At 32.1% G+C, this 12,400-nt stretch overlaps 1 protein-coding gene across 1 annotated transcript; it reads left to right on the top strand.

Annotated features, from left to right (window-relative positions):
- Positions 1-2,028: 2,028 nt before the first annotated feature.
- Positions 2,029-6,473, top strand: LOC132033552 (receptor-like protein kinase 7). Its single transcript, XM_059423560.1, has 3 exons — positions 2,029-3,320; positions 3,802-5,238; positions 5,784-6,473. Exons 1-3 carry the CDS (start codon positions 2,219-2,221, stop codon positions 6,173-6,175), a joined length of 2,931 nt encoding a protein of 976 aa, XP_059279543.1. The 5' UTR covers positions 2,029-2,218; the 3' UTR covers positions 6,176-6,473.
- The last annotated feature ends 5,927 nt before the right edge of the window (positions 6,474-12,400 follow it).

The following is a 12,400-nucleotide window of genomic DNA, read 5'->3' as shown; positions in this document are numbered from 1 at the left end:
ATTTTCCTAACTGATAGCTCTAGAAAACAATAAAGTGGCGATACTTACGTATGTGACACACAGTTAAGCTAAGGTGGATTAGTTATCAGTCACATAGTATTCTCAAAAGATGCATACCTGCAAGTATTGCAAATTACTACTTATGTACGTGGAACAAATTCAACCTAGAAAGGTGAGTGGTACTATCATGAACTTTTATATTTTGATTTGAGAATTGTTTGATATAACAGCTCAATGTACCTAACCCGAGTATGTATCACAGGCCAAAAAACAAAAGAGCAAACATTATTGTTAATCCTAATGTCAATAGGAGGAATCTTTCGGGAATATTTATGGCGTTTCTTAAACAATTTGATAAGACTGATGAGGCATTTGCAACAATATGCCGTTTGTAAACTCACACACGCTTTACCCTAAATGTGATAACTTTTCGGTGAGAATTCAGACGCAGTTGAGCTTCGATGTGAATCTTTTGAATACTAAATGAGAAATCATTTTTTTTTTTTTTAATCAAACACTTCAAATTTTCAGATCAATTTGTCATTTTTGTTATAGTAATAATTATACAGACCAACCAACAAAGATTGTGATAGTGGTAAGTAAATCATCCTAAACTAAATATCTCGAATTCGAGTTATGCTTATAGAATCGTCTATATATATTAAGGAAAATTTTATCCCAATATGGGACTTTCTTTGCACGAACTTGTATTTAGTTAGATTCTAATGTAGATACTGAACATTGAGTGGAAAACCAAAAAAATAGTTATTTATATATGTCAATTCCTCATACCAATTTATTCTCATCTAATTATTGATTAAAAGATAATCTCTTGAATTGAAAATAAAATAGTTGTATCATATATGCACTTTTATCTTTTGTTTTCAATAAAGACCTTAGCTTTAACGACCGGTAGGGTGTACAAAGGAAACCAAAAAAGCGCACTAAACCAATAGTTCGAACCAAACCGAGGAAAAACTCGACTAGTAATTTGGTTTGATTTAATTTGGTTTTAAAAAGAAAAACCCGCCACTATTGGTTTGGTTTGGTTTTAACTAAAAAAAGTCAAACCGAATCAAACCAACGCGACATACATGCATAAAATTTTAAAAATATTTATTTATAAAGTAATTTATAAATATTTCTTAAACTTTTCCATAATTTTTTGTCTTTTAACATATTATTTCAAGCTTGAAATTATAATTTTAAATGGTCCAAAAGTTTTATAGCCCATAGATATTAGTAACTCAAATAAAACCCAACAAAAATCAAATTAATACTAATGCTAAAAAAAGAAATTCAATTCTAACACTAGGAATGACAATAATGTCGGATATTTATATATTATTTTGATTTAGACAGTGAAAATACGTAACTTATTTTTATCTTTAATATTTAGTCATGTAAGTAAATACTTGTTAGCCGTACTTATTTTATCATGATTTAGTACTTTTAGATTATGATCATTTTCTATATGCCTTATATAACATGACTTAGTACTTTTAGATTATAATCATTTTATTTTATGCTATTTCATATTTCATTACTTTTTTTGTTGCAGTACAATGTCATCTACCATCTCACATTTTGTGTTATTTTCTTAAAAAATTATTTTAATTAGATAGTCGTATCTTACTTGGTGACTAAAAAATATTCAAAGTCAAGTCATATGTTTTGTACGAAGACTTTACCGAAAAAACTGAGAAAATGTGAGGTTATAAAAACTCGACTTGTGTTGGCTTGGATTGGTTTGGTTTATAAATTTAAAAATCCAATGCAATTGATTTGATTTGGTATTTGAAAAAAACCGAACCAAACCATTCCATGTACACTCCTAGCTACCGGAATTGAAACTTTCTACTATAATTAGAAGTCAAACAAGTTACTCGTTTGAAGATTTTGTATTATCAAGTTTATGTCAACTCTCTGTCTTAAAAATTTTAACACAAAATGTTTTGCCTGCAATTTTCCGCTATTGAATCAAAAATAAAAATCCTTTTCCTTATATGTACGAAAAAAGAAAATCCTTTTCTTTATTTTCTGACACAACAAAATAATTTTCTTACAAGTGGAGAAAACAGCACTTAAATAAACAAATCAAAGAGTAAGATATATAATGTGAACTCCTATAACTCGTTAAGAATTGGCGCTCTTCATAGTCGTCATCTCTCACACGTTTTTCTTAAACCACAAGACAAAAAACTTCTCTTCGTCAACTATGGCCAAACTTATCTTCTTTACTATATTCACCTTCTTTTTGTTCTTCCCTTTCGCTTTTTCCGATGAACTTCAAACACTTTTGTCCATTAAAACAACCTTAACAAACCCCAACACCATAACCAATGTATTCAATAATTGGGAATCAAATACTCCTCTTTGTAACTTCAGTGGCATCAAATGTAACACTAATGGAAAAGTCAAAGAAATTGATCTTTCAAGCCAAAAGATTTCTGGGGTGGTTCCATTTGATACAATATGTTCTCTTAACTCATTGGAAAAACTTTCTTTGGGTTATAATTCACTTTCTGGGAGTGTTAGTAAAGATTTGAACAAGTGTGTTAGTTTGAATTACTTGGATGTTGGGAACAATGAATTTACAGGGACTTTTCCTGATATATCTTCTCTCAATGAGTTAACTCATTTTTATGCGAATAACAGTGGGTTTACAGGAAAATTTCCATGGAATTCTGTTGCAAATATGAGTAAACTGATTGTTCTTAGTCTTGGTGATAATCAATTTGATCGAACGATGTTTCCTAAAGTGATTTTGAACCTTACTAAGTTGAATTGGTTGTACTTATCGAATTGTGGACTTGAAGGTGAAATTCCAGAAGACATTGGAAATCTTACAGAGCTGATTAATTTAGAGCTTTCGATGAATCATTTAACTGGTGAAATACCTGTGGGAATTACTAAACTGAAGAAATTATGGCAACTTGAGCTATATGAAAATCAGTTAACAGGAAAGTTGCCTGTTGGATTTGGAAATTTAACAAGCCTTGAATATTTCGATGCTTCGATTAATTATCTGTATGGTGATTTATCGGAAATTCGAAAATTGGATCATTTGGTAAGTCTCCAGTTATTAGTTAATCAATTTTCAGGGGAATTGCCTGAAGAATTGGGAGAGTTCAAAAGGCTTGTAAATGTGTCTTTGTACACTAACAAGTTTACGGGTCAGCTTCCACAAAAGTTGGGTTCTTGGGCGAATTTTGATTTCATTGATGTATCGGAGAATAATTTTACTGGTCCAATTCCACCTGATATGTGCAAGATGGGGACTATGAGAGGATTATTGCTACTTCAGAACAATTTCACAGGTAATCCTAGATAGTTATGCTAATTGTCTTGCTTGATTATTATACAGGAATTTGGAATGTGTTCTTGTTAATCCTTCTATGAACATATAGGCTTAGGTTAACTTAAATAGGAGCAGATATTCAACGGGATACTGCGAGCAATATTAACCTTGTTGATCAGTAATCCAGATAAATTAAGAAGTTCGATTGAAGAATACAACGTGATTGTTAGATAGCTCATAGCCTTAGATCGATTTCATCTCATTGATAACATAAAAATCTGCGCTTTCTTGGTTAAAGTTCATTTTTTAATATTCTTTTTAGTTAGTTTATAATTATAACTTTGGGTTTTATTTCATGTTTAGATAATTAGCATTATTTTAATTTAGTTAATGATCTATAAAAAGTCGTTGTGGGAGATATTCGATAATCTTATCACTTTATTACATGTGTAAGAAGGGAACTATGAGAAGATTATTAATACTTCAGAACAATTTTACAGGCGAAATTCCAGGGACTTATTCAAATTGTTCAACAATGGAGCGAATTCGAGTGAGCAAAAACTCACTTTCCGGTGAGATTCCTGCTGGAATTTGGGGGCTACCGAAACTCCAAATTCTTGATGTTGCAATGAATGGGTGTGAAGGTGGTATTACTTCTGATATTGGAAGAGCGAAATCTTTGGGTGAAATTTATGTTGCTAATAACAGATTTTCGGGTAAGATACCTTCTGAAATTTCAAATGCTTCAGCGTTGGTGAGAATTGATTGTAGCAACAACCAGTTTTCGGGTGAAATTCCGGGGAGAATTGGGGAGCTTAAAAAGATTGGTAATCTTTATTTACAGAACAACAAGTTTTCTGGTTCAATACCAGATTCTTTAGGCTCTTGTGTTTCACTAAGTGAGATTAACCTGGCTAATAATTCGCTTAGTGGCTCCATTCCTGTTTCTCTGGGATCATTACCGACTTTAACTTCATTAAACTTGTCAGAAAATCAGCTTTCAGGGAAAATTCCGACGAGTTTATCAAATCTGAAGTTAAATCTTCTTGATTTTTCCAACAATCAGTTGACTGGACCAATACCAGACTCTCTATCGGTTCATGAGGGTAGCTTTGCTGGAAATAATGGTCTTTGTAGCCAAAAGATTAAGAACTTTCGTCGATGTTATGGTGATTCTGGAAAGCCCGGAGAATTGCACACCCTTTTGCTTGTTTTATTGGTGGCGGTGATTGTGGTGCTTCTTTCATTTGCGGGTTTCTTGTACTTCAAGAAGAACAATCAGAAAGACAAGGAGAGATCTTTGAAGCAAAATTCTTGGAATACAAAGTCATTCCATATTTTGACTTTCACTGAAGATGAGATTCTTGATGGAATAAAACACGACAATTTGATTGGAAAAGGTGGTTCGGGTAGTGTATACAGAGTGCAGCTTTCAGATAGCACTGATTTTGCGGTAAAACATATTTGGACTTCTGATTCAGGAGGAAGAAAAACGTCGGGAACAACATCACCAATGTTGGGAAAACCTGGGAAGAAATCAAAAGAATTTGAAGCTGAGGTTCAAACACTGAGCTCAATTCGACATGTGAATGTGGTGAAATTATATTGTAGCATAACAAGCGATGACTCAAGCTTGTTGGTCTACGAATATATGCCAAATGGGAGCTTGTGGGATCGATTGCATACTTGTAAGAAGATGCCACTTGATTGGGAGACGAGGTACGAGATAGCTCTTGGTGCAGCCAAAGGATTGGAGTATTTACATCATGGTTGTGATAAGCCACTGATTCACAGGGATGTTAAGTCTAGTAACATCTTGTTGGATGAGTTTTGCAAGCCGAGAATTGCTGACTTTGGTCTTGCTAAGATTGCTCAAGCTGATTCAACTAAAGATTCAACTCATGTCATTGCAGGAACACATGGATATATTGCTCCTGGTAAGACAAGTTCATTGTAATTGATTTTGTATGTAGTTTTGAGTTTATCTTCTGAACACTAACCATGTACGCATTTTTTTGCACCATCTGTAAAATTGACTTACAACAATTGGGAACTCTGCATATCAAGCATGATATGGTATCTTGAAAAATATTATGAGAACTTGCTATAAACAGTTGAGTTGCTATGTTGCTCGGATACTTCAAAATTGCCGCCGCACCCCGTGCCGCATCCTCCAAAAATAGTGCCTTTTTGGAAGATCTGACATGAGTGTGGTAGCATTTTTTATTGCTCGGATCGTTCAAAAATTGCCGCCATCGGTGTCTGATCCTCCAAAAATAGCGCATTTTTGGAGGATCTGACATGAGTGTGGCAACATTGTTGAAGGATCCGAGCAACAGTTAACTTTCCCTGATGGTGGTCTAAAACAATATTAGTGTATATTAACTTAGATCCTATCTAGATTATCTATTCATTTGGTCATAGTGAATTTCTTGTTTCTTGTATCCTTTTTGAACTTATTTGAGTTGAATTGGTGTTGCAGAATACGGATACACGCACAAAGTGAACGAGAAAAGTGATGTATATAGTTTCGGGGTGGTGTTGATGGAGCTAATATCTGGAAAAAGGCCAATAGAGCCCGAATACGGAGAGAATGGCAACATAGTTACATGGGTGAGCAGCAAATTGAAGAGCAAGGAGAGTGTATTAAGCATAGTGGATTCAAGTATCCCGGAAGCTTTTCAGGAAGATGCAATCAAAGTCTTGAGGATTGCCATTGTCTGCACAGCTAGGCTTCCAACATTAAGGCCAACAATGAGAAATGTAGTCAAAATGCTGGAAGATGCAGAACCATGCAAATTGGTTGGAATTATTGTAAGCAAAGATGATGGTATTAACAAGGCAGATCAACTGAAGGATCACAACAAGATGTGATTAAATCCCGTCTTCGATGAGTTTTAATGGTGATAACTTCATACCACTTTTGTCCGTTTCACTCTTCAACCTGATCTCTATGTTCTGATGCTAATCCTCCGCGGAACGTTGTATCTTCTAGTAGTATATAAAGTTTCGAAGATGGCCTACTGGCCTTGTAACATATAGTAGTAGAAGCTAGATTCATGCTAGTGTATTGAGTTAGATTGAATTTAGAGATGCATGGCATAAGTGCCATAAGATGTACTGTTTGTATGTGCTAAATAAAAATGGTTTAGTAATTCAAATCCTTTCTCAACCCTGGGCTGCTCTCTTTTCATATTTGAGATGCCTAGAGGAATTGTCATCCACTTATCTAAATGATTAATAAATGAACAATTTGCAGCATAACAAGAAATTAAATTATCGCGCGCATATTGTAATGAGTTTTTTAAGGCTGTCAATATAATTTAACGATTTAACCTGTTACAGGAAATCAGTTAACCATGACATTTAGTGCTTGTGATAGAGATTGCCTGTAATTACATTATAATAACCTGACTACGTCAATTTTTTTTTTTTTTTTTTAACTTCAATGCATAGAATTTAAACTCTTACAAGAATTTGTTTTTCAATTAATGGGTAACACTACTTGGAATTAAGATAGAAAATTGAAATTTTTGCTTGTCTAGTTTGGCTAATCATATTATACTAAAAATGGGAAGCCTCTATGTTCAAAGTTAGATTACCAAAATGCCCATAAAAAATTGGTTTTGCCGACTTTTTATCCTTCAATCAATCACTACTCTTTTAATTTTTTGTACAAAATGAAAATACACATTAAATAAATTCTGCCAGATTAATTTGTACATTGAATCAGCCACAACAATATCACTATAATGTCGCTGGAATAACGTTTAGTGTTTCTGGCTAGAGTAATTAAATTCATTGAATAGTTAATTGTTCTTAATTTTAATGAAATATGAAAGGTTAAGGTTGATATATGAACAGTCTTTTATAATAATAAAAGACGGTGAATACCTGGACATACCTAATATACCATGGAAGCTTGGGCTTCTCTAAAAATTCTTAAACTGAGAAAGAAATATCAAGGTATTATCAATGATTCAAAGACGGGACATGTTGGGCTAAACAGTCCAAAGATACTCTTAACATGATGTGATATTGTCCGCTTTCAAGCCATACTGTTTTCCCCAAAAGGCCTCACATCATTAAGAGTATCCAACTCCTTATAAGTAGCTCCTTTTTCTTTCCAGCTACCAATGTGGTATTTTGTTCGCACACCTAACAATCTCCCCTTCGAACTAAGTTCCACATGACTCATTACGGGTCAGAGATTCAACGTGTCAATGTGCCACCCACATCGTCAGGAGTATTTCGGCCACCAAATCCCAAAGGCCAGCGCTATGCGTCTTCAAAGCCTACAGAAAGGTTGTAAACCCCATAGGACGGCAAACGCACTAAGGCGGGCCCCACACCACACTCCGCCATCTTCATACTCGTCCTGCCAAACCATTGGCTCTGATACCAGTTGTTAGGCTAAAACGGTCCAAAAATACTATTAACATGATGTGATATTGTTCGATTTGGGCCAAGCCCGCATAGTTTTCCCCAAAAGGCCTCAATCATTAAGAGTATTTAACTCCTTATAAGTAGCTCCTTTTTCTTTTCAGCTACCAATGTGGTACTTTGTTCGCACGCCCAACAGGACAATGATATACATGGTAATAGTGATTTTTACAACTCCAATAAAAGTTGATTTCGTCATAGAAAGAAATCGAGACAACCAACCAAGTTCTCGGAAAAGAACCAAAAGTTGAGTACTTTGTCTCCACCTGGCCAGACTTGAACTCTTAACTCTATATGATTTCCTCATTCTTTGTCAGGTAATTTTCTCCATATTTCTTGTTCTTCATAGGTTCTGGATTTTCTCTTCTTCTTATTTCTATTTTTTTGGGCAAATTAAGCGTGTTTGTTTTATATTGCAGCTCAAACTTTGCTTCATTGTCTTCATGCAAGTGTGTTTTCATCTCAGAGTTATTAATTTCTTGGTTTTTCTCTTTGTGTTTTCATGTTCCCTTGACGATTAGGTGATGAAAGAGCAGTCGAAAGACGGGAAAAAAAGGAAAGACACATAAAAACTTATCTAACCACAACAGGTATATTGTAAATTCCTTGCGCAAGAGGCTATAGCATTTCTTTTGCAATTATTTTGGATGGAGTTCTCTTTGTATTTACAGCATGAGTAGAATTCACCAAAAATGGGAAAGGATATGCAAAAATTGTAAACGTTGAAGTTCGGGTTCAAGTTTATGACTTTTATTGTAGTATGTTGTTGCACTTTTTATTGTAGTATGTTGTTGCACTTTTGTAAGATTATGTTGGGAAACATTGGTGCATGATTTAGAACATTTTGTGGATGCATTGAATTTGTACGCAATATGTAGATCATTTAAGAACAGATCAACAACACAAAGGAAACTATTTCGTGATGTACCTCTTTTTTAATTTGAAATAACGGGCCACAAGAATATACATGATGATCTTTTAAGTGCACATCATGAAGCTCCATGTTGCTTTAAACTACAATCATAAATTAAAAAAAGAGAAAAATTCACACTTTATTATATGATCGAGAAATAATTAGATCATTAATTAGTGGTTGATGTTAATATAGAGGTAGAAATGAGGACATTTTGAAATATTTTATGAAAGAGAATTAATAATGTTCAGAAGGAAAATATTAAACGACATAGTGATATACAATGATACAAAGTTATATTGAGGAGATATAGTAGGCAAAGAATAAATATTCTCGGCATATTCATTAGTGATCTTTGAAAATATGCAATGACACTTATATTTCTCACATTTTTTATTTATATTTTATGACTAAAATATTTTTTTTTTAGAATATACAACATCATCCTTCAAGTTTTATTTATAAGATCTTGTACTAATTACAATGAAATACACGTGCAACGCACGTGAACAGAAACTAATTAAAGAAAGTGAGTAAGAAAATAGTTACGTTTTTCTTGTCATGTCTATATACTCCAACATAGAGAATACTAACACGTAACAGTCCAACCTTTATTGAGTACAACTTATTTGTCTACTTCTTACCAAAATTCTCCTTTTCTGTTGAGTTTCCAGAAATAGAAATTTATTTTCTTTCCTAGTACTAGCATATGAACAGATTTTTCGCAAGTGATTTTGGTCGAGTTAATTCCTCGAAGGTCACTTATATTTTGACAATTGCCTATAAATATCACTTATGTTTCTTTGTGACTAGAATATCCCTCAACTATCCCTATTTTCCTCAAAATATACTTAACACCACAAAACCTTCTTTCTCTCTTAGTTGGCATGTCATGTCACATTAAAATTCTATTTTTTAATAGTAAATTTATTTAACTCATCAAACCCATTTAACCCAACCCAAATCCATTTTACCAACCTAACCAATATCTCATACCCATTTAAACCCGATTAATAAACATCTAAGGAAGCGTAACTTTCATACCCAATTTACTTTTTGGTTCTTGTGTCTACCAAGAACTGGATTTTGTTCCTAGCTTAATCTCTAGCTTGGAATATATAGCTGAATTGTCAAGCATATAATGACCTGATATAATGGGTTTAATCTTGTAGATTGATAGATAAAAATTTTACGCTGACAGATGCTTCAAAACCAATTATTAGTACACACTAACTGTTTTATAGTAAAGTTAACCTAATGATAAGCATAAAAATAATCTGCCTATAATGACTAAACTAGTAATGTGATAACGTAAAAATTACTTACATTTTAACTATCTAGAAGAGCCGGTTGGCTCACTTTTTCGTCGTCCGTTCCATTAAAAAAAAAAGTGTGGGCCCCATGTTAAACACCAACCAATATTAAAAAAAAAAAAGGAAGAAAAAAAGTGGAACCCACCGTCTCCAAACTCACGGGAAAAAAAAAAGTGGACCCCATATTAACAAAATCAAGCAATATCAAATCTCATATTAAAAAAACAAACAATATAAAAAAAAAAAAGTGCATCCCATATTAAAGAATCAAACAATATTCATGTAATTTCCAAAGTATCTCATTAAATCAATAATGATTGATTCATTGCCACATGCGTATCAACCCATTAGTGGGAGCAAATGAAATTATTGTACAGCAATATACTTAAAATACTTATATATTAAAATAAGATAGAATTTAATTACTTTTTCATTTTTTCCTTACTCTAATAAATGCGAAAAGAGATTAATGTCATAAAAGAAAAAATAATATTAAATGGAGATCAAATAATTAATAAGGTAAATTAGTGAAATTATAGTTCTAATTGACGTTTCCTTAAAAAACCGTGCAAAAGACAACATGACAAGTAAAATGAGTTAAACCAAAAATACCGTAATAAACACCAACCAATATATTTTGGAAAAAAAAAAAGTGTGGGCCCCATATTAAACACCAACCAATATTAAAAAAAAAAAAAAAAAAAAACCTCATATTAACAAAATCAAGCAATATAAAAAAAAAAAAAGTGAATCCCATGTTAAAACCCTCTCCAAACTCATGAAAAAAAAGTGGACCCCATATTAAAAAAAAAAAACAATGTCACAAAAAAACGTGCACCCCATATATTAAAAAATCAAACAATATTCATGTAATTCCCAAAGTATCCCCATCAAGTCAATAATAGTGGATTCATTGTCACATGCGTATTAACCCATTAGTGGGAGCAAATGAATTATTGCACAGCAAAAAATATGGACCCTATATTATTACTTTTCTTCAAAAGGTTAAGTAGGCAAGTACATACAATTTCCTTTCTTTTCTTATATTAGCATGAGATCTAATCTATATATTTAATTGCTGTATTTGTTATTTCGCCATGCCATTTATTTGTTATGTTTACTAAAATAAATATACTTAAAATATTTATATTTTAAAATAAGATAGAATTTAATTATTTTTTCATTTTTATTCTTACTCTAATAAATGTGAAAAGAGATTAATATCAAATGGAGATCAAATAATGAATAAGGTAAATTAGTCAAATTATAATTCTAATTCACGTTTCCTTAAAAAATCGTGCAAAAGACAACATGACAAGTAAAATGAGCTAAACCGAGAATATTTACCAAAAATTAAAAAATAGCATTTCTTCGTTTAAATAGAAAATCAATTTTTACTTTGTTTCGTTTTAAACATGTAAAATTAATTTAATAATTTGAATTAGAATTATCCAAATCAAAATTTGATAAAAAATAATAAGTATTTTACACCTTTAAATTAATCGAATTAAAATTGAAAGTATCAACTGATGCTCAAATATTGCTATTGTTTTATCTCAAAAAGAGGAAAATAGTTTTCTTTTAAACAAGTCTTCTCTTTTAAAAAGTATTAATAAATTTTCGTAGCAAACACGAATATAATAAAGTTTTAGATACGGAGCACAAACTACAATGTTATATTAATCATGTTTTGAACATAGTATATATATATATATATATATATCCATAAAAACAGTACAAACTTATGTATGTTTATTATATATATATATATATATATATATATATATATATATATATATATATTCACTGTCTAAACACAACTACATATACATAGATACACTATAATCTAAAGTGTTGGACCCGTGCGCAGCACTGGCATAGGCCATCTAGTTGTCACAGTATAAAATTCAAATCCTATGATAATTTGCTATATTATTTTTTATCAAAAGAGTTGGAGTATATGGTCACAAGACAGCTTGTTCTGATCTTGATTTGGCGTACAATTTAGTTGGATTAAATGGGTTTCATGAGTTAATAAATTTATTATTAAAAAAATGAAGTTTTAATATGACATGACATGCCAACTAGGAGAGAAGGAGAGTTTTGTGGTGTTAAGTATATTTTGAGAAAAATAGTAATAGTTGAGTGATATTCTACAGCTAAAAGAAACAAAAGTGATATTTGTAGTTAATTGTCAAAACAGGAGTGACCTTTCAAGGAATTAACTCGATTTTGGTCAAGACACCTTGAGATACCACATCTTTCTTTTCCTTTTTTGTATTCCAATAATTTCTTTTCCCTGCTTCCTTTCATCTTCCATCTTATACTAAAATATAGAAAAAATGATTTTCAAGCTTCTTCATTTCCCTTCTTTCCTTTATCTTCACTAGCGTTATTGCAAAGCACATGTTAACATTGTGATTTGACGAA

Source organism: Lycium ferocissimum, chromosome 10 (genome assembly GCF_029784015.1).
Source record: "Lycium ferocissimum isolate CSIRO_LF1 chromosome 10, AGI_CSIRO_Lferr_CH_V1, whole genome shotgun sequence".
NCBI lineage: Eukaryota > Viridiplantae > Streptophyta > Magnoliopsida > Solanales > Solanaceae > Lycium > Lycium ferocissimum.
This window is presented reverse-complemented; position numbering and strand designations above follow the sequence as displayed.

Bases quoted from the DNA above. Each gene is read 5' to 3' on its own strand.
- LOC132033552 (XM_059423560.1), top strand. From the start codon at position 2,219: ATGGCCAAACTTATCTTCTTTACTATATTCACCTTCTTTTTGTTCTTC. The intron at 3,321-3,801 runs GTAATCCTAGAT...ACAATTTTACAG, and splicing joins ACTTCAGAACAATTTCACAG to GCGAAATTCCAGGGACTTAT. The intron at 5,239-5,783 runs GTAAGACAAGTT...TTGGTGTTGCAG, and splicing joins ACATGGATATATTGCTCCTG to AATACGGATACACGCACAAA.